This window comes from Oncorhynchus mykiss, chromosome 10 (genome assembly GCF_057628025.1).
Source record: "Oncorhynchus mykiss isolate SJ-2025 chromosome 10, ASM5762802v1, whole genome shotgun sequence".
NCBI classification, from domain to species: Eukaryota; Metazoa; Chordata; class Actinopteri; order Salmoniformes; family Salmonidae; genus Oncorhynchus; species Oncorhynchus mykiss.
The window spans coordinates 6,494,992-6,517,034 of record NC_143031.1 but is presented as its reverse complement, the minus strand read 5'-3'; the positions used below and the strand labels follow the sequence as shown (position 1 = coordinate 6,517,034).

The 22,043-nt window shown below is 42.8% G+C and overlaps 1 protein-coding gene across 18 annotated transcripts in view; it reads left to right on the top strand.

Moving 5' to 3' along the window:
* Window positions 1-7,208: 7,208 nt before the first annotated feature.
* The window catches only part of larp1 (La ribonucleoprotein 1, translational regulator), a 54,965-nt gene continuing 40,130 nt past the window's right edge, over window positions 7,209-22,043 (top strand). For 6 of the 18 annotated variants that reach the window (XM_090188826.1, XM_090188825.1, XM_090188822.1 and 3 more), the window contains exon 1: window positions 7,237-8,067. In XM_090188826.1, the coding sequence (XP_090044952.1) occupies window positions 7,671-8,067 (397 nt within the window). In that variant the 5' untranslated portion in view covers window positions 7,237-7,670. Of the gene's footprint in view, window positions 8,068-22,043 lie in introns of all 18 variants that reach the window. The other 12 variants (XM_090188821.1, XM_090188820.1, XM_090188816.1 and 9 more) reach the window with 3 other exon arrangements.

Genomic DNA, 22,043 nt, shown 5'->3' with positions numbered 1-22,043 from the left:
AATTTATCAACCCATGGAGGTCTGGATTTGGAGTCACACTCAAAATTAAAGTGGAAAACCACACTACAGGCTGATCCAACTTTGATGTAATGTCCTTAAAACAAGTCAAAATTAGGCTCAGTAGTGTGTGTGGCCTCCACGTGCCTGTATGACCTCCCTACAATGCCTGGGCAGACTCTGTCACGTCTGTCACATGTGCTCAGTGTGAACCTGCTTTCATCTGTGAAGAGCACAGGGCGCCAGTGGTGAATTTGCCAATCTTGGTGTCCTCTGGCAAATGTCAAACGTCCTGCACGGTGTTGGGCTGTAAGCACAACCCCCACCTGTGGACGTCGGGCCCTCATACCACCCTCATGGAGTCTGTTTCTGACCGTTTGAGCAGACACATGCACATTTGTGGCCTGCTGGAGGTCATTTTGCAGGGCTCTGGCAGTGCTCCTCCTGCTCCTCCTTGCACAAAGGTGGAGGTAGCGGTCCTGCTGCTGGGTTGTTGCCCTCCTACGGCCTCCTCCACGTCTCCTGATGTACTGGCCTGTCTCCTGGTAGCGCCTCCATGCTCTGGACACTACGCTGACAGACACAGCAAACCTTCTTGCCACAGCTCGCATTGATGTGCCATCCTGGATGAGCTGCACTACCTGAGCCACTTGTGTGGGTTGTAGACTCCGTCTCATGCTACCACTAGAGTGAAAGCACCGCCAGCATTCAAAAGTGACCAAAACATCAGCCAGTAAGCATAGGAACTGAAAAGTGGTCTGTGGTCACCACCTGCAGAACCACTCCTTTATTGGGGGTGTCTTGCTAATTGCCTATAATTTCCACCTGTTGTCTATTCCATGTGCACAACAACATGTGAAATGTATTGTTAATCAGTGTTGCTTCCTAAGTGGACAGTTTGATTTCACAGAAGTGTGATTGACTTGGAGTTACATTGTGTTGTTTAAGTGTTCCCTTTATTTTTTTGAGCAGTGTATACAGTGCCTTGCGAAAGTATTCGGCCCCCTTGAACTTTGCGACCTTTTGCCACATTTCAGGCTTCAAACATAAAGATATAAAACTGTATTTTTTTGTGAAGAATCAACAACAAGTGGGACACAATCATGAAGTGGAACGACATTTATTGGATATTTCAAACTTTTTTAACAAATCAAAAACTGAAAAATTGGGCGTGCAAAACTATTCAGCCCCCTTAAGTTAATACTTTGTAGCGCCACCTTTTGCTGCCATTACAGCTGTAAGTCGCTTGGGGTATGTCTCTATCAGTTTTGCACATCGAGAGACTGAAATTTTTTCCCATTCCTCCTTGCAAAATAGCTCGAGCTCAGTGAGGTTGGATGGAGAGCATTTGTGAACAGCAGTTTTCAGTTCTTTCCACAGATTCTCGATTGGATTCAGGTCTGGACTTTGACTTGGCCATTCTAACACCTGGATATGTTTATTTTTGAACCATTCCATTGTAGATTTTGCTTTATGTTTTGGATCATTGTCTTGTTGGAAGACAAATCTCGTCCCAGTCTCAGGTCTTTTGCAGACTCCATCAGGTTTTCTTCCAGAATGGTCCTGTATTTGGCTCCATCCATCTTCCCATCAATTTTAACCATCTTCCCTGTCCCTGCTGAAGAAAAGCAGGCCCAAACCATGATGCTGCCACCACCATGTTTGACAGTGGGGATGGTGTGTTCAGCTGTGTTGCTTTTACGCCAAACATAACGTTTTGCATTGTTGCCAAAAAGTTCAATTTTGGTTTCATCTGACCAGAGCACCTTCTTCCACATGTTTGGTGTGTCTCCCAGGTGGCTTGTGGCAAACTTTAAACAACACTTTTTATGGATATCTTTAAGAAATGGCTTTCTTCTTGCCACTCTTCCATTGAGGCCAGATTTGTGCAATATACGACTGATTGTTGTCCTATGGACAGAGTCTCCCACCTCAGCTGTAGATCTTTGCAGTTCATCCAGAGTGATCATGGGCCTCTTGGCTGCATCTCTGATCAGTCTTCTCCTTGTATGAGCTGAAAGTTTAGAGGGACGGCCAGGTCTTGGTAGATTTGCAGTGGTCTGATACTCCTTCCATTTCAATATTATCGCTTGCACAGTGCTCCTTGGGATGTTTAAAGCTTGGGAAATCTTTTTGTATCCAAATCCGGCTTTAAACTTCTTCACAACAGTATCTCGGACCTGCCTGGTGTGTTCCTTGTTCTTCATGATGCTCTCTGCGCTTTTAACGGACCTCTGAGACTATCACAGTGCAGGTGCATTTATACGGAGACTTGATTACACACAGGTGGATTGTATTTATCATCATTAGTCATTTAGGTCAACATTGGATCATTCAGAGATCCTCACTGAACTTCTGGAGAGAGTTTGCTGCACTGAAAGTAAAGGGGCTGAATAATTTTGCACGCCCATTTTTTCAGTTTTTGATTTGTTAAAGTTTGAAATATCCAATAAATGTCGTTCCACTTTATGATTGTGTCCCACTTGCTGTTGATTCTTCACAAAAAAATACAGTTTTATATCTTTATGTTTGAAGCCTGAAATGTGGCAAAAGGTAGCAAAGTTCAAGGGGGACGAATACTTTTCAGACAGACAGACAGACAGACAGACATTCCAATTGGCTATACTAAAACTCTTTAACATCATCCTTAGCTCTGGCATCTTCCCCAATATTTGGAACCAAGGACTGATCACCCCTTTCCACAAAAGTGGAGACAAATTTGACCCCAATAACTACCGTGGAATACGAGTCAACAGTAACCTTGGGAAAATCCTCTGCATTATCATTAACAGCAGACTTGTACATTTCCTAAATGAAAACAATGTACTGAGCAAATGTCAAATTAACAGACAACGTATTCACCCTGCACACCCTAATTGACAACCAAACAAACCAAAACAAAGGCAAAGTCTTCTCATGCTTTGTTGATTTCAAAAAAGCCTTCGACTCAATTTGGCATGAGGGTCTGCTATACAAATGGATGGAAAGTGGTGTTGGGGGAAAAACATACACAATTATAAAATCCATGTACACAAACAAGTGTACGGTTAAAATTGGCAAAAAACACACATTTCTTCACACAGGGCCGTGTGGTGAGACAGGGCTGCAGCTTAAGCCCCACCCTCTTCAACATATATATCAACGAACTGGCGCAGGCACTAGAAAAGTCTGCAGCACCCGGCCTCACCCTACTAGAATCCGAAGTCAAATGTCTACTGTTTGCTGATGATCTGGTGCTTCTGTCACCAACCAAGGAGGGCCTATAGCAGCACCTAGATCTTATGCACAGATTCTGTCAGACCTGGGCCCTGACAGTAAATCTCAGTAAGACCAAAATAATGGTGTTCCAAAAAAGGTCCAGTCGCCAGGACCACAAATACAAATTCCATCTAGACACCGTTGCCCTAGAGCACACAAAAAACTATACATACCTTGGCCTAAATATCAGCACCACAGGTAACTTCCACAAAGCTGTGAACAATCTGAGAGACAAGGCAAGAAGGGCATTCTATGCCATCAAAAGGAACATAAAATTCAACATACCAATCTGGCAAAAAAATACTTGAATCAGTCATAGAGCCCATTGCCCTTTATGGTTGTGAGGTCTGAGGTCCGCTCACCAACCAAGACTTCACAAAATGGGACAAACACCAGATTTAGACTCTGCATGCAGGATTCTGCAAAAATATCCTCCGTGTACAATGTAGAACACCAAATAATGCATGCAGAGCAGAATTAGACCGATACCCACTAATTATCAAAATCCAGAAAAGAAACGTTAAATTCTACAACCACCTAAAAGGAAGCGATTCCCAAACCTTCCATAACAAAGCCATCACCTACAGAGAGATGAACCTGGAGAAGAGTCCCCGAAGCAAGCTGGTCCTGGGGCTCTGTTCACAAACACAAACAAACCCCACAGAGCCCAGGACAGCAGCACAATTAGACCCAACCAAATCATGAGAAAACCAAAAAGATAATTACTTGACACATTGGAAAGAATGAACAAAAAAACAGAGCAAACTAGAATGCTATTTGGCCCTAAACAGAGAGTACACAGTGGCAGAATATCTGACCACTGTGACTGACCCAAACTTAAGGAAAGCTTTGACTATGTACAGACTCAGTGAGCATAGCCTTGATATTGAGAAAAGCCGCCGTAGGCAGACATGGCTCTCAAGAGAAGACAGGCTAAGTGCTCACTGCCCACTAAATGAGGTGGAAACTGAGCTGCACTTCCTAACCTCCTGCCCAATGTATGACCATATTAGAGAGACATATTTCCCTCAGATTACACAGATCCACAAAGAATTTCGAAAACAAATCCAATTTTGATAAACTCCCATATCAACTGGGTGAAATTCCACAGTGTGCCATCACAGCAGCAAGATTTGTGACCTGTTGCCACGAGAAAAGGGCAACCAGTGAAGAACAAACACCATTGTAAATACAACCCATATTTGTGCTTATTTATTTTCCCTTGTGTCCTTTACCATTTGTACATTGTTAAAACACTGTATATATACATAATATGACATTTGTAATGTCTTTATTGTTTTGAAACTTCGGTATGTGTAATGTTTACTGTTCATTTTTATTGTTTATTTAGCTTTTGTATATTATCTACCTCACTTGCTTTGGCAATGTTAACACATGTTTCCCATGCCAATAAAGCCCCTTGAATTGAATTGAATTGAGACAGAGAGAGAGACACAGAGAGAGACACAGAGAGAGACACAGAGAGAGACACAGAGAGAGACACAGAGAGAGACACAGAGAGAGACACAGAGAGAGACACAGAGAGAGAGACAGAGAGAGAGACAGAGAGAGAGACAGAGAGAGACAGAGCGAGAGACAGAGAGAGAGAGAGAGAGAGACGGAGAGACAGAGAGAGAGAGAGAGACAGACAGAGAGAGAGACAGAGAGAGAGAGAGACAAAGAGAGAGACAAAGAGAGAGACAAAGAGAGAGACAAAGAGAGAGACAAAGAGAGAGACAGAGAGAGTTGAAAAACAGCAGGTCCGGGACAAAGTAGCACGTCCTGTGAAACAGGTCAGGGTTCTATGGCCACATGCAGAACAGCAGAACTGGATTGGCAGCATGACTGGGTGCAACGGGGACAAGAACAGCCAGGAGTCTTTAGGCCAGGTAGTCCTGAGGCATGGTCCTAGGGCTCAGGTCCTCCGGCTAATCTGACTTTGAATCTGCAACAGAACATGTCAACAAGGTACTTCTGAATTCGGACACCATGAATTGAAATAGATTTCACCTCGTTATAGTTGGCAGGAAATTGTAAGGGATTAAATATTAGACCACTGGCTAAAGAAGTAGAGGATCTGGTCAAATAAGTGTATGTTGCTAATATCATCTAGGTAGCAGAAAACTAGTCTATTCGTGGCACATTGTAAATGTCATTGACATTGACTGTGTCATCGACTGACAGATTGCTATACCATATGATGTGGTTAGCTGATACGCACAAATACCTATCCAGGCGTTTTAAGATCTAGCAGGCGTCAGCAACGCCTGGGCAGAGGAGCTAACCAATGCAGCTAACCACCATGATGTGGTTAGCTGATACTTATGCCGCGTGCTAGGAGGCTCTGAAATGTTCTGCTGCATTCACGTGCTAGTCGATACTAGATGACAGCTTCGCACACTCTTAGCATTCTCACAACCAGCTTTGACTGGAATGCTTTTCCAACAGTCTTGAAGGAATTCCCACATATGCTGAGCACTTGTTGGTTGCTTTTCCTTCACTCTGTGGTCCAACTCATCCCAAACCATCTCAATTGGGTTGAGGTCAGGTGATTGTGGAGGCCAGGTCATCTGATGCAGCACTCCATCACTCTCCTTATTGGTCAAATAGCCCTTACACAGCCTGGAGGTGTGTTTTGGGTCATTGTCAGTATTTCTCCAGTAGTTCTACTTTGCACATTCACCTACTGCAAATCTACAATTCCAGTGTTTTTAATTGCTATATTGTATTTACTTCGCCACTGTGGCCTTTTTATTGCCTTTGCCTCCCTTATCTCAACTCATTTGCTCACATCGTATATAGACTTGTTTTTGTACTGTATTATTGACTGTATGGTTGTTTTACTCCATGTGTAACTCTGTGTTGTTTTATGTGTCGAACTGCTTTGCTTTATCTTGGCCAGGTCGCAGTTGTAAATGAGAACTTGTTCTCAACTTGCCTACCTGGTTAAACAAAGGTAAAATAAATAAATAAATTGTCATGTTGAAAAACAAATTACATTCCCACTAAACACAAACCAGATGGGATGGCGTTTCGCTGCGTAGCCATGCTGGTTAAGTGTGCCTTGAATTCACGGCGGTTGGAACCAAAAATCTCAAATTTGGACTTGAGGACAGATTTCCAACGGTTTAATGTCCATTGCTCGTGTTTCTTGGCCCAAGCAAGACTTCTTATTGATGTCCTTTAGGAGTTTTGCTGTTGTTGTAGCAATTGGACCATGAAGGCCTGATTCACACAGTCTCCTCTGAACAGTTGATGTTGAGATGTCTGTTACTTGAATTCTGTGAAACATTTATTTGGGCTTCAATTTCTGAGGTGCAGTTAACTCTAATGAACTTATCCTCTGCAGCATTAGGTAACTCTGGGTCTTCCTTCCTGTGGTGGTCCTCATGAGAGCCAATTTCATCATAGCGCTTGATGGTTTTTGCGACTGCACTTGAAGAAACTCATATTTCTTGACATTTTCCTGATTGACCGACCTTCATGTCTTAAAGTAAATAGGGCTATCTTCTCTATACCACCCCTACCTTGTCACAACACAACTGATTGGCTCAAACGCATTAAGAAGGAAAGAAATTAAAAAAATGTACTTTTAACAAGGCACACCTGTTAATTGAAATGAATTCCAGGTGACTACCTCATGAAGCTGGTTGAGAGAATGCCAAGAATGTGAAAAGCTGCTGTCAAGGCAAAGGGTGGCTACTTTGAAGAATCTCAAATCTAAAATATATTTTGATTTGTTTAACATTTTTGTTGGGTTACTACATGATTCCATGTGTTATTCCATAGTTTGATGTCTTCACTATTATTCTACAATGTAGAAAATAGTACAAAATAAAGAAACACCCTGACATTACTAGGTGTGTCCAAATTTTTGACTAGTACAGAATATGACTAAAACATTTACATAAAAACAATACTTGTCACGTAGAGTACACTTGTATTTTTATATCACTCAAATCGAATTAAATTGTGGTCAATATTGAGAGATAGAGGTATACTCCAGCAATGTTTTGCACTGTAATCCATTGGAGCGGGCTGTAGGTTTGCCACCCAGCTGGGAATGAATTGCTTCTTAGACGTAACGAAATATGGCGTTATTGATAACAACCTATTGCGCGCACATCTTTGCGTGGTTACGCCCCTCCATCGTACGTGCGCGCACCCTTCTATCGCGTGGTGGTGATCATCCATATTGCTGCTAGCGGTGGAGATTATCTTGTAATTTTAAAGTCTTTCGGACGCTTTTTTATATGTTTTAATTCAACACAAACCACTCTGCGTCTTAGACTGAAGGCTATTTGGTCTAGGGGTGGAGTGGAGTAACGATTGAAACGAGTTTACTCGAGGAATACTGAACATTTACCATTCTTGAGTTGAAGGCGAATTTGGGGATATCGTGAGGAAAAGGGGAAATGGCCACTCAGGTGGAGACTCTCCTACCCAACAATCCTCTTATCAAAGAAGAGGAGCATGGGCATGCGAGCAAGACGATACAACACGGAGAGGACTGTCTGGAAAAGGGGGCCAAGCAGACGGGTGTTGCCGACGACGGTAGCAAGATGAAAGCAGACAACTCGGAACTGGGGGGGGTCGCAATGAAGGAGCAAAACTCAAAACAGGCAAAAGAAGAGAGTAACAATCAAGAGAAAGACATCCTGGATCAAGAAAAGCACACGACCGGACAAACGGAAGACTATGTGAAATGTAGCAAAAAGGAGTTTGCTGAAGCACCCCCGCCCAAGGTGAACCCATGGACTCAGAAAATGAATGCGGTGACCGTGGTCAACGTGAATGGACAAGCACATCATGGTTTGTATTCCTCCCATAACACGTTTTTTTGTTGTGTGTGGTGGCTACTGTGTTTATGGTGCATTCACTAGAGCCACCCAATAAATGCCAAGCATGATCTGCTGTCAGATATGATAGTGGGGAGTTCCTCGCAGGATAATGCTGCATTGCAAGCTTGCTCGTATCTAGTAGACTGCTCTAACTAGCTATATATAGAGCAAGGCCCCAAACTATTTCTGGAATAGTGGATTGTAAAAGCTTCTTCTAAGATCTAATTGGAGTTGACGTTCCAAACATGGTACTCGTCTCTTTCAGAAGATCACCTACTTCGTACATTTTTTGTGCAAATGCAATAACAAACGTTGAGCTTTTGTGTGTGTGTGTGTGCTTAGCGTCAGGCCTCAGTCGGGTACAAGTTGAACCAAGTGAGGTTTCATGTGTCGTGATATTTTAACACCATCGTTACACTTACTAGACGCATGGGCGTCATTTTTCTTTTGCACAACTCAGTCTCTTTTGTGCTAGTTGCCGATGAAGTGACTTGCGAACTAATTTAACTCGTTAACGTGGTTGTATAGACGAAGTCTGAACTGAAGCAGCAATGCGAATGACTAACTTACCATTGTCACGGGTGACACGCGTTTTGGGTTTTAACTTTTACTGAATAAACGCCAAGTATAGCATAGCCATTTCTAACCAGGCACTATTTTTGTCCAGGTTTGTGAAGCACTGTTTTTAGGGACATACTACCAATTTAGATAATTGTAGCTCTTGTTTTCAGTTGATAAATATTAGCCTAGCACGCTGAAAGTGAGTGCCGATGGCTAACAATAGCGACTAGGCCAAGGTAGCTAATCCTCATGTTGGAGCTAACAGACAGCTACCGGAATCCAAATCCACGTTATTTATAAACACTACATGTTTGACACATTGCAACAATATATATTAATATATAATGCAACCCCCCTGAAACAATTTGCGCAGTTTTATTTAACACTTAACGTTAAAACAAATAGCTAGGTTTATTGCAACGTCACGTGTCCTCTCCACGTGTTCCCTTCCACTAAATGCAAAGGAACAATAGTTGTATTTAAAAGAAACAAAAAAAATGTAGTTGGCAATGTTTATTACGAATTTATAACCATTTTAATGGGTGTCTCCTCGTAGAACATGCCAAGTTGTGTGTTCAATTTAGACTGTCATTACGGGTAGATAACTGGCTCTTAAATTGTAATGATTCATCCATCTCATGATCACATGCTAGCTTGGAGCTAGCCACTAAACTAGCTAGCCCTTTGCTATGCTAGCGACTTAGCTAGATATAAACGTGGACAAGCCAATTTGGTTGCTTGTGGGACTTGTCGCCATAGACGACCAAGTCGGATCCGCCCGATAAAGAATAACATGTAGGAAGGACGTCGTTTTAATCACTAGTTAGTTAGCGGAAGTCACCACATGCGTTTGACACCGATATTGGGAGGAGACCGGTGCAAAAAATGTGTGTATCCCAGAATTCCTCAGTAGTTATGTCAAGACAACGTGGTCCGTTCAGCCATGTGGTTTTTTTTCTTCTCTATCGTCGATTTATAACGGTGATAACTAATGCTTGGTACATTCTAACAGCAGATCACGTCAAAGTGTGGTCGTTGTCATATTATTTAGGGGGCTTTTGTTTGCTTGGCTTTTGCGGTAATGAAAAAAACGGGCGTAAACAATGCAACTAGGCCTCACTACTCAGACGCTCTCCCCTCCCCCACGCACAGTCAGCCAGCTAGCTACTAGCTAGTGTTGCTAGTATCATCAAGTCTGCCACATGTTGTTTTGATACATGGCGAAATGTTATGCATTACTGTGAAATCTAATGTGAATTGATTCAAACACCGTTTTCTTAATCACCAAAACTGTAATTCGGTGTAAGATTTTAAGGTAGCTGACATGTACAAATATTGTCATTTTTGCCTAAAGTCTATTTCATCTCAATTGCCTGAAACGCCAGTGATAGTCAAGAATCATTGTCTTACCCCTAGAGAAATGCTGGTTAGGAATCCAATACGGATGTACATGGAGTATGGTACACGTTGTGCCATATGTCTACATCTTCACAGATCCCTACTCATGTCTCTGATATTATCATGCTTCCTTGAAGCATGGACTATCCCCCAATAAACAGCTTTAATAAGGGACAATTTTTTAAAAATTATTAAATGAGGACATATAGCTAGATTTATTCAACCAATGTCTTGGGATGTGGCTTCATTTTGCACTAGAGGTTTGAAAACACCTGTTTAAACTTTGATTTGAATGTTTCATAACCTTTTTTAAGTCGTAATGTTATTTGTCTGGTTGATATTTTGATGTTATTTTGCTTATGCCGTTTGGTACTAAACCTGTTTTGTGTCCTATTACCCCTTACAGATGCTAACTAGTTGCCATATTCTCACCAAGTTGGATAAGTACAGGAAGGGAGGGAGGGACTGAAGCATGTTTTGAAGCGTTAAACTGGCAAAATTTGTATTTTTGTCAAATCTCATCTTGGATGTTTTACTTGAGTCTAGTATGTATAAGGGCTCAGACACCAATAGAGATTTAGTACACCAATTTTCTTAAAAAATTTTTTACATTGTGTGTTAAAAAGTCGGCAGTCAGACATTTACATTGGGTGTAGAGGTCGACCGATTTATGATTTTTCAACGCCGATACCGATTATTGGATTACCGACCCCCCCGGGGCGGCAGGGTAGCCTAGTGGTTAGAGCGTTGGACTAGTAACCCGGAAGGTTGCGAGTTCAAACCCCCGAGCTGACAAGGTACAAAATCTGTCGTTCTGCCCCTGAACAGGCAGTTAACCCACTGTTCCCAGGCCGTCATTGAAAATAAGAATTTGTTCTTAACTGACTTGCCTGGTTAAATAAAGGATAAATAAATAAATAAAGCCGATACCGATTAATCGGCCTTCTTTTTTAGATACATTTTTTGTACTAATGACAATTACAATAATACTGAATGAACACTTTTAACTTAATATAATACATCAATAAAAAATCAATTTAGCATAAAGTAAATAATGAAACATGTTCAATTTGGTTTAAATAATGCAAAAACAAAGTGTTGGAGAAGAAAGTAAAAGTTCAATATGTGCCATGTAAGAAAGCTAACGTTTCAGTTCCTTGCTCAGAACATGAGAACATATGAAAGCTGGTGGTTCCTTTTAACATGAGTCTTCAATATTCCCAGGTAAGAAGTTTTAGGTTGTAGTTGTTATAGGACTATTTCCCTCTATACCATTTTGTATTTCATTAACCTTTGACTATTGGATGTTCTTATAGGCACTTTAGTATTGCCAGTGTAAAAGTATAACTTCCATCCCTCTCCTCGCTCCTCCCTGGGCTCGAACCAGCAACACAACGACAATTAGTGTGCGCTAACTAGCTAGCCATTCCACTTTGGTTACACAAGCCTCATCTCGGGAGTTGATAGGCTTCAAGTCATAAACTGCGCAATGCTTGACACACAATGAAGAGGTGCTGGCAAAATGCACAAAAGTGCTGTTTGAATGAATGTTTACGGGCCTGCTTCTGCAGAACAATTTCTTATTTACAATGACGGGGCCAATTATGCACCGCCCTATGGGACTCCCAATCACGGCTGGATGTGACGCAGCCTGGATTCGAACGAGGTACTGCAGTGACTGAGATGCAGTGTCTTAGACCACTGCGCCACCGGTGAGCCCAAGTGGTAGTAGTCGGGTCAAAATTAGCACGATGACTGTCTCTTTAGTGTCTGCGTTCTCACCTGTCTGTCTCCACTTCAGTGTCTGCGTTCTCACCCACGAGAGGAGACTCTTTGTTGTTGCCCTGAAACAGAAGGCTACTAGTGAATTGTCCTGAGCCTTTGTAGTTTCAAAGGTGTCAGGACTCTGCTGGGGTCACAACCTGGTAGTGCTGATGTGTAGATGGCTAATGTGGGATAAAGATGCAGGACATCTTTATTCATGGACGATGAATGAGAGTTAAGGCGGCTAACCTGTAGATTTTACCTTCAGTTCGGCTGTCGGCTAACCGAACAAGTGTCCCAGGGAACAACAAAAAAAATCGAAGTCGACCAGAAGTCGTCTGTTCTTTCGACCAGTCGATTTAAGTCTACATTTTAAAATGTTTCCCCCCCCCCCCATATATAGACACCCTATGTGTTTTAGTGAAATCGACTATACAGGCGTTTAGCTCACTGTTTGATGACTCGAGGGAACCAGAGATCAAAATAATCAGATGAAAAACGAACCTGTCCCGACCGGCCTCCTCTACTGGCTTTCACAGACGCTGCTGTTACTCTCCAGAAGTTGCCGGTAATGGCCCACGGGAGAAATTGGCAAACTCTCACGTGGGGAATACCAGTTTATCTTACCACTTCTACCGATCTGCGTGCCAGTTATGGTTTTCATATGCACATCGATGTGGAACAGTTTAATTTACATCTTAATTGTCATGTGGTTAATCATGTGGTTAACCTAAAAAAGCTAATTTTATTGCCATTGCCAACTATGTAAAAACAGCCTATAAAGCCAACAAATAAAAACAATGCCGTCTGCAGGTAGAACATTTCCTGATAAAAAAAAAATAAAAAATGTCCTATAAATCATATTGACCAAGCGTGGCCCATCTGCAATGAACTTGAACCATTGTATCAACTAATAACTTGGGTCCAGCCTGAAGCTACTTAAAACTATGTATAAAATATTCTGTGCCCTCAGAGAGTTTACCGCCGCCATTGTGCAGGTCGGCCTATTGTATGACTTTCCACCAGATCCGAGTATGATATTTTTCCCTTTCACGTTGAGTGGTTATCAAAAGAGGGAGAGCTGGAAAGATTTTTCAAAACACTATCAGATCCCCAAATGGGAACATTTCTATGCCTACTTCTATGTGTAATCAGGCCTGGTAGCCAATAGGCTTACTTCTATGTGTAATCAGGCCTGGTAGCCTATAGGCCTACTTCTATGTGTAATCGGGTGCGTGTCCTTACTCAACATTAACAGGAGCGGTCCAAACTAGAGGTCGACCGATTATGCTTTTTCAACGACCAAAAAAAGCAGATACTGATTTAATCAGACGATTAAAAAAATATATATATATATATATATTTTTTTTTCCCCCCTATATATATTTTAAACATTAATTTGTAATAATGACAATTGCAACAATACTGAATGAACACTTATTTTAACTTAATATAATACATCAATAAAATCAATTTAGCCTCAAATAAATAATGAAATATGTTCAATTTGGTTTAAATAATGCAAAAACAAAGCGTTGGAGAAGAAAGTAAAAGTGCAATATGTGCCATGTAAGAAAGCTAACGTTTCAGTTCCTTGCTCAGAACATGAGAACATATGAAAGCTGGTGGTTCCTTTTAACATGAGTCTTCAATATTCCCAGGTAAGAAGTTTTAGGTTGTAGTTATTATAGGACTATTTCTCTCTATACCATTTGTATTTCATTAACCTTTGACTATTGGATGTTCTTGTAGGCACTTTAGTATTGCCAGTGTAACAGTATAGCTTCCGTCCATCTCCTCGCTCCTCCCTGGGCTCAAACCAGGAACACAGCCAACAGCCACCCTCGAAGCAGCGTTACCCATGCAGAGCAAGGGGAACAACTACTTCAAGCCTCAGAGCGAGTGACGTTTGAAATGCTATTAGCGCGCACCCCGCTAACTAGCTAGCCATTTCACAATATCAACGCTGTGCGCTACAGGGAAGACATCCTCCTACCTCATGTGGTACCCTTCCTGCAGGCTCATCCTGACATGACCCTCCAGCATGACAATGCCACCAGCCATACTGCTCATTCTGTGTGTGATTTCCTGCAAGACAGGAATGTTAGTGTTCTGCATTGGCCAGCGAAGAGCCCGGATCTCAAACCCATTGAGCACTTCTGGGACCTGTTTGATCGGAGGGTGAGGGCTAGGGCCCCCCCAGAAATATCCGGGAACTTGCAGGTGCCTTGGTGGAAGAGTGGGGTAACATCTCACAGCAAGAACTGGCTAATCTGGTGCAGTCCATGAGGAGGAGATGCACTGCAGTACCTAATGCAGCTGGTGGCCACACCAGATACTGACTGCTACTTTTGATTTTGACCCCCCCCCCCCCTTTGTTAAGGGACACATTATTCAATTTCTGTTAGTCAAATGTCTGTGGAACTTGTTCAGTTTGTCTCAGTTGTTGAATCTTTTTATGTTCATACAAATATTTACACGTTAAGTTTGCAGAAAATAAACGCAGTTGACAGTGAGAGGATGTTTTATTTTTTTTGTTACTGAGTTTATATACATACATATATATATATATATATATATACTACATACATATATACTACATACATATATACTACATACATATATACTACTGCTCGACTAAAAATCTTGTTCGACCAGCAGCCTATCGACCACACCATCGACCAGTCGAATAATTGGGGTGAGCCCTTAACCTCTCTCCTTATCTTTTTTGTGCTGGTCAAGGGCAGTCAGGTCTGGAGTGAACTAAGGGCTATATCTGTTCCTGGTTCTACATTTTTTGAATGGGGCATGCTTATTTAAGATGGCTAACATCCAGTGAAAATGCAGAGCGCCAAATTCAAATAAATTATAGAAATTAAACTTAACTGTCTTAACTTTGAGCTTCTTCCATTGGCACTCCAATATGTCCCATAAAAATCAAAAATTGTCATTTTGTTCAATTCCGTTGATGTATATCCAAAATGTCAATTTATTTGATCCAGAATAACACCGGTTTTAACTCGCGCAACATGACTACAAAAGTTACCTGTAAGCTTTGTCCAAACATTTCAAACTACTTTTGTAATACAACTTCAGGCATTTTGTAACGTAAATAATCGATAAAATTGCAGACTGGATGATCAGTGTTCAATACTGGAGGAAAACAAAGTGTAGCTAGCTTTCAGGTCACGCGCCTCTGACAGATTACACTTCCCTCGAGCCTCGTTCTGAACAGTGTTACTTCATTTCTCAAAGGAAAAACCTCAACCAATTTCTAAAGACTGTTGACATCCGGTGGAAGTGATAGGAACTGCAAGAAGGTCCCTTAGAAATGTGGATTCCCAATGAAAACCCATTGAAAGAGTGACCCCCCCAAAAAAACAATCTGAACGGGTTGTCCTCGGGGTTTCGCCTGCCAAATAAGTTCTGTTATACCCACAGACATGGTTCAAACAGTTGTAGAAACGTTTTTCTGACTGAGCGGTGTTTTTATTTTTTATTATCCAAATCTACTAATAATATGCACATCGTAGCTTCTGGGCCTGAGTAGCAGGCAGTTTAATTTGGGCACGCTTTTCATCCAAAATTCCGAATGCTGCCCCCTATCCTAGAGAACTTATTGGTGACGGGGCAGGATTTTCACGTCCGGATGAAATGCATGCCCGTAATTCAACTGCCTGCCACTCATTCCCAGAAGATGTGGTTGAAGTTTAAAAAAAAAAAAATATATATATATATATATATATTACTGTGAAATCAGAATGGAGAAAGACCCATATGAAATCACTTGTAAGACCCGTATGAAATCACTTGTAAGACCCGTATGAAATCACTTGTAAGACCCGTATGAAATCACTTGTAAGACCCGTATGAAATCACTTGTAAGACCCGTATGAAATCACTTGTAAGACCCGTATGAAATCACTTGTAAGACCCGTATGAAATCACTTGTAAGACCCGTATGAAATCACTTGTAAGACCCGTATGAAATCACTTGTAAGACCCGTATGAAATCACTTGTAAGACCCGTATGAAATCACTTGTAAGACCCGTATGAAATCACTTGTAAGACCCGTATGAAATCACTTGTAAGACCCGTATGAAGTCACTTGTAAGACCCGTATGAAATCACCTGTAAGACCCGTATGAAATCACTTGTAAGACCCGTATGAAATCACTTGTAAGACCCGTATGAAATCACTTGTAAGACCCGTATGAAATCACTTGTAAGACCCGTATGAAATCACTTGTAAGACCCGTATGAAATCACCTGTAAGACCCGTATGAAGTCACCTGTAAGACCCGTATGAAATCACCTGTAAGACCCGTATGAAATCACTTGTAAGACCCGTATGAAATCACCTGTAAGACCCGTATGAAATCACTTGTAAGACCCGTATGAAATCACCTGTAAGACCCGTATGAAATCACTTGTAAGACCCGTATGAAATCACTTGTAAGACCCGTATGAAATCACCTGTAAGACCCGTATGAAATCACCTGTAAGACCCGTATGAAATCACTTGTAAGACCCGTATGAAATCACCTGTAAGACCCGTATGAAATCACTTGTAAGACCCGTATGAAATCACTTGTAAGACCCGTATGAAGTCACCTGTAAGACCCGTATGAAATCACTTGTAAGACCCGTATGAAATCACTTGTAAGACCCGTATGAAGTCACCTGTAAGACCCGTATGAAATCACCTGTAAGACCCGTATGAAATCACTTGTAAGACCCGTATGAAATCACCTGTAAGACCCGTATGAAATCACTTGTAAGACCCGTATGAAATCACCTGTAAGACCCGTATGAAATCACTTGTAAGACCCGTATGAAATCACCTGTAAGACCCGTATGAAATCACTTGTAAGACCCGTATGAAATCACTTGTAAGACCCGTATGAAATCATTTTTTTATTTCCACTCTAGGGTCATACACTACTCATAAAGCAACTGTAGACATTTAATTATTCGAAAACATAAAATACTGTCAAATATTAGAAAAATATTGTGATATATTTTTGCCATTTTCACCCAGCCCTAGTTTTGTGGTGGAGTAGACTTCTTTTTTTTGTCAGGTTTTTCCCCTCAGAACAAAATGGCCATGTCCTCTTTTGACCCGACAGTATGAACTATGTATTCAGCTCTGAATTTTAGTTTGAGAAAGCACCCTTTTGGGTTCATTGCGGTACCAGTCTACCATGATAATAGGCAGAAAAAGAAAGTCCTCAATTTCTCTCGTCTTTTTCCATAGATCAACGCCGTCTACCCAGGTTTGTGTCTCAGCTCTGGCCTTTTTAAAAAAAAAAACGTCTTTTTTTTTTTAATCTTTAAAGAGCTGCATCTGTCTGGGCACAGCGATATGGACACATCCCAGTGAAAACTCACTGTTCTAGGGTGTGGGGTGGGTGGCCACAGGCAGAGACAGTGACCTCTCTGCAGCTCAACCAGCAGTGTAGTGTCTGAGCCTGTTACTCGGCGGGTGGTGATGTCACCCTTCTGATCACGTGAACTAGCAAGAGTCTTCAAGAGTGGTGTGTGTGTGTGTGGGAGGGGCAGTGTGGCTGCTGGTGGCATGCATCCTGTCTTTTCCTCCATATTTGGTTCCCACTGGCCTCAGTCATCCCGTGCTGCAGCAGCTCTCCTACTGTGCTCCTTGAATCTAATCCGACCCAGTTCTAGATCGGCTTCTGGTCGAAATAACTCATGCTTTAAAAAAATATATAAAAAAAATAATAATAAACAAGATTTATTAGGTATCTTTTCATGTCTGCTGCGTGAGGATTTAATAAGCACTTCTCACATGCTCTAATTAAGCTCTCAGACAGACATCCCATTTATATGTTGCTTGCTTTGATTATCTTGTTTGTGGCAACTGGGATGTTTAATCCAATTGCAAATGTTAGCTGGTTAGCGCTGTGCTTCTTACCGTGGCTTTGCAACACAGCTGAGCTGAGTACAAACATACTACGTGTCCTAAAGTAGCAACATGATTGGCTAGCAGTGCCCCCCCCCCCCCCCATGTACAGTGTTTAAGACTTACGTGGCACAGTGCTTATTAATAGCCCCCATATCGTGTTTTTTGTTTGTTGCTAATTTTCAGGGACTCTGCACTGTAACTGTCCTGAGAATGAGGCTGTGTTCTCCACCTGAAGAGGTTTGGAGGGGATGGAGGGGGCTATGAGAATGCGCGAGTAGGATGGGAAGAGGGAGTGACGCGAGGTGGATAGAGGGAGTGACGCGAGGTGGATAGAGGGAAGCTGGTTGGGAGGGGGAGGGGGGGGGCGGCCATGACAGCTGGCTAATGCTAATCATTGCCTCTGGCTGTGTGTGCACACGACTGCAGAAACTTGCTCTGATCTTGACTTCAGGGGATACATGGACTGAGAGGGTGAGAGAGAGGGTGAGAGAGAGAGAGAGAGAGAGAGAGAGAGAGAGAGAGAGAGAGAGAGAGAGAGAGAGAGAGAGAGAGAGAGAGAGAGAGAGAGAGAGAGAGAGAGAGAGAGAGAGAGAGAGAGAGAGAGAGAGAGAGAGAGAGAGAGAGAGAGAGAGAGAGAGAGAGAGAGAGAGAGAGAGAGAGAGAGAGAGAGAGAGAGAGAGAGAGAGAGAGAGAGAGAGAGAGAGAGAGAGAGAGAGAGAGAGAGAGAGAGAGAGAGAGGGGGTGAGCGAGAGAGAGAGAGGGGGTGAGCGAGAGAGAGAGAGGGGGTGAGAGAGAGAGAGAGAGAGAGAGAGAGAGAGAGAGAGAGAGAGAGAGAGAGAGAGAGAGAGAGAGAGAGAGAGAGAGAGAGAGAGAGAGAGAGAGAGAGAGAGAGAGAGAGAGAGAGAGAGAGAGAGAGAGAGAGAGAGAGAGAGAGAGGGTGAGAGAGAGAGAGAGAGAGGGGAGAGGAGAGAGAGAGAGAGAGGGGGTGAGAGAGAGAGAGAGAGGGGGTGAGAGAGGGAGAGAGAGAGAGGGTGAGAGAGGGAGAGAGAGAGAGGGGGTGAGAGAGAGCGAGGGCGACTGGGCCTAGTGCTGCATTTCCCAGGAGCTGTCACAGGGCTGCAGCCCACGTGGTTGACGATCCCTCACAGGTGGAGACTGGACCAGGGCGACTTGCTGCTGGGCTGAACACACACACACTGGAGTGGTGTTCCAGATCACTTAACAATGTTCTCACAAGGTTGAGCAGGTTGAGCACACTGCTGTACTTCCCTTGAAGTCCTTACTACACACACACACACACCACACAGTCATATATTTTTTTTTACTAAAAGTGTAATTGTTTCAACTTCTTTACTTTTGGGGAAAAATACGACGCCTGATATTGATCTGGAGACATCATTTCACCTTTGTTTTACAGTGTAAAACTTCCCATCAGCTAAACTGAAATTGAATTAAAATATGAACAGAGGCTCTTATGTACCATATTCCAGGTAATTACATTTTTATTTCTGATAACGCACGTTTGGTTATGCCTTATCGCTGGTATTCTGCACTACAGGGATCATCAACTAGATACCTTCTCTACCCTCTCTCTCACCTTCTCTACCCTCTCTCTCACCTTCTCTACCCTCTCTCTCACCTTCTCTACCCTCTCTCTCACCTTCTCTACCCTCTCTCTCACCTTCTCTACCCTCTCTCTCACCTTCTCTACCCTCTCTCTCACCTTCTCTACCCTCTCTCTCTCCTTCTCTACCCTCTCTCTCACCTTCTCTACCCTCTCTCTCACCTTCTCTACCCTCTCTCTCACCTTCTCTACCCTCTCTCTCACCTTCTCTACCCTCTCTCTCTCCTTCTCTACCCTCTCTCTCTCTCCTTCTCTACCCTCTCTCACCTTCTCTACCCCCTCTCTCTCCTTCTCTCTCTACAGACCCCCCCAAAAAAAACTACTTTTATGTGCCTGTTGCTGACCCTGAACCACTGATTAGCAGACGCTCTTATCCAGTGCGACTTACACGAGCAATTAAGAGTTAAGTGCCTAGCTGAAGGGGGAATCAACAGATTTTTCACCGAGTTGGCTTGGGGATTTGAACCAGCGACCTTTCGGGTTACTGGCCCAACGCTCTTTAACTGCCAGGCTACCCCTTGGTATAGGCCATTCGAGACATAGCTCGTCTTCTCACAGCTGACCTTTTAAAAAAAATCTGATTTGCATGGAGCACAGTGTGGAAGGCATGCCTAATACCCACGTGGGATACATCGTTCACCACTGAACACGCCATCCTTGAGTTTGGTCTGTGTTCAAGAGGAACCGTTTTGAAGAGAGGGCATGTACAAAGTCAAGCTTTTCTAAAATGTTCATTCCCTCTTGACAGTTTGAAACTGTATTACTGCGGTCCCTGGATCATTTTACTCTCCTGCGTCTTAACCTTAAGCTGTGTGTTGCAAGTTTTTTTTTTTTTTGCTTTTGTTCCAATGGCTTTATTAGCTTTTTTCATAGAGCGAGACCCTTTGGCCCAGTTCTTTTAATCAGTGTGACAATGGGGTTTTTAACGCTACTGCTTAAGTGTGGAGACACACCATGTTAAGACCTCTTATCTTCGTTTTAGCATTATTTTTTAAATGTGTTTTGTTGTTGTTGTCGTTTTGAAAGGTCTTACTGAAAAACTACCCTGAGTTCACTATCAGCTTTGCTGATAGCATTTAGGATTTTGAGAATTGGGGACATTTTATCTTTTGAAAGTTAATGATTAATATTTTTTTTTTTTTTTTTTTTTTTTAGACCAGAGTACATGCACCTTTTTTTATTTTTTATAAAACGAGACTGGCTTGTTGCCGAGAGTAAGGCTGTTGCCTGAAAATCAGTAGCTTAGGTGGTGTAATAAAATAACATTCTAGTTGGGCTCTGGCATGAGTTCTTGCGATAGAAAACGATTGGTGTCGTCAGCTGTGGGGATGTAGCTTTTGGGACGTCAACACCTTTTTTTTTTATCTAATAAATAGTTGAGGAAACCATTTTGTTAGCACATGGCAATCAACATAGGCCCCATAACACCCCCCCCTTACGCACAACTGTTTGCCCAATTCATCAGGTCAGAAGTGTTCAAGTTCTTTGACAGCCATTACCTTCGACTGTGGAACTCTCGGGTAATCCACCCCCTATCAAAAAGGTCAGGAGGTCATTAGAGAGGGTCATAGTCAATCTTTAGTCCTATGAGTTCAGTTCCACCCTGCTCTCGCGCCGCTCTGGATCGGTCCAGTTGGCTCGGGTTCTCTTTTTTTTTTAATGTTTGGTAACCACACATTCTTTCATTCAGAGGTGATCTGTCGCAATCTTATTAAGAGTTGAAGATGAATATGATGAATCCTACGGATGGGTTAGTTGACGAGTGGCGCAGCAGTCGAAGGCCGTGCTTGAGGCGTCACTACAGACCCGGGTTCGATCCCGGGCTGTGTTGTCTTGCCCCGAAAGACCCATGAGGCGGCGCACAATTTGGCCCAGCGTCGCCCGGGTTAGGGGGAAGGTTCATGGCTGGGATGCCCTTGTACCCATCGCGCTCTAGCGACTCCTGTGGCGGGCCAGGCGCAGTGCACGCCGACACAGTCGTCAGTTGTACGGCGTTATCCTCCGACGCATGGGTGCGGCTGGCTTCCGGGTTAAGCGAGCAGTGTGTCGAGAAGCAGTGTGGCTTGGCAGGGTCGTGTTTCGGAGGACGCACGGCTCTTGACCTGCGCCTCTCCAGAGATGGGACAAGACTAACTACCAATTTAGATATCAGAAAATTGGGGTGAAAAGATGCATGCTTGGGAAGGGTTTTGGCAGAAGATGGGCAGAAAACTACTGCTTTAGAATAGAACCAAAGTTTGTTTCCCTACTGGTCTTGGCTCTGTTCACCTGAATCCTCGTTCGTTACTGCACAGGTAGCCCCTCCCTGTTTCAGTGAATTTTCTTCCGTTCGTTACCTGGGTAAATATGACCCTGTCCCAGCTCGTAACGCGGGATGCCGTGAGCACTACCACCTGTTTGAGAGTGACGTCTGGAGTACTACAGCCACCAGCACTGCTTACGGACAGACAACATTTGCAAAGTTAAACAGGGAAATTCCCTTACAAAGATTAAGTAATTACCTGTAATCTACGTAGTAAGTGTAGCTAGTGTTAGTGCTGCAATGACTCTTAACCAGTGCATCTTACTGATGAGCATATAAAGTGATTTGAGTGGGATACAGTTCCTAAGTAGTTTATTTTACCTTTATTTAACTAGGCAAGTCAGTTAAGAACAAATTCTTATTTTCAATGACGG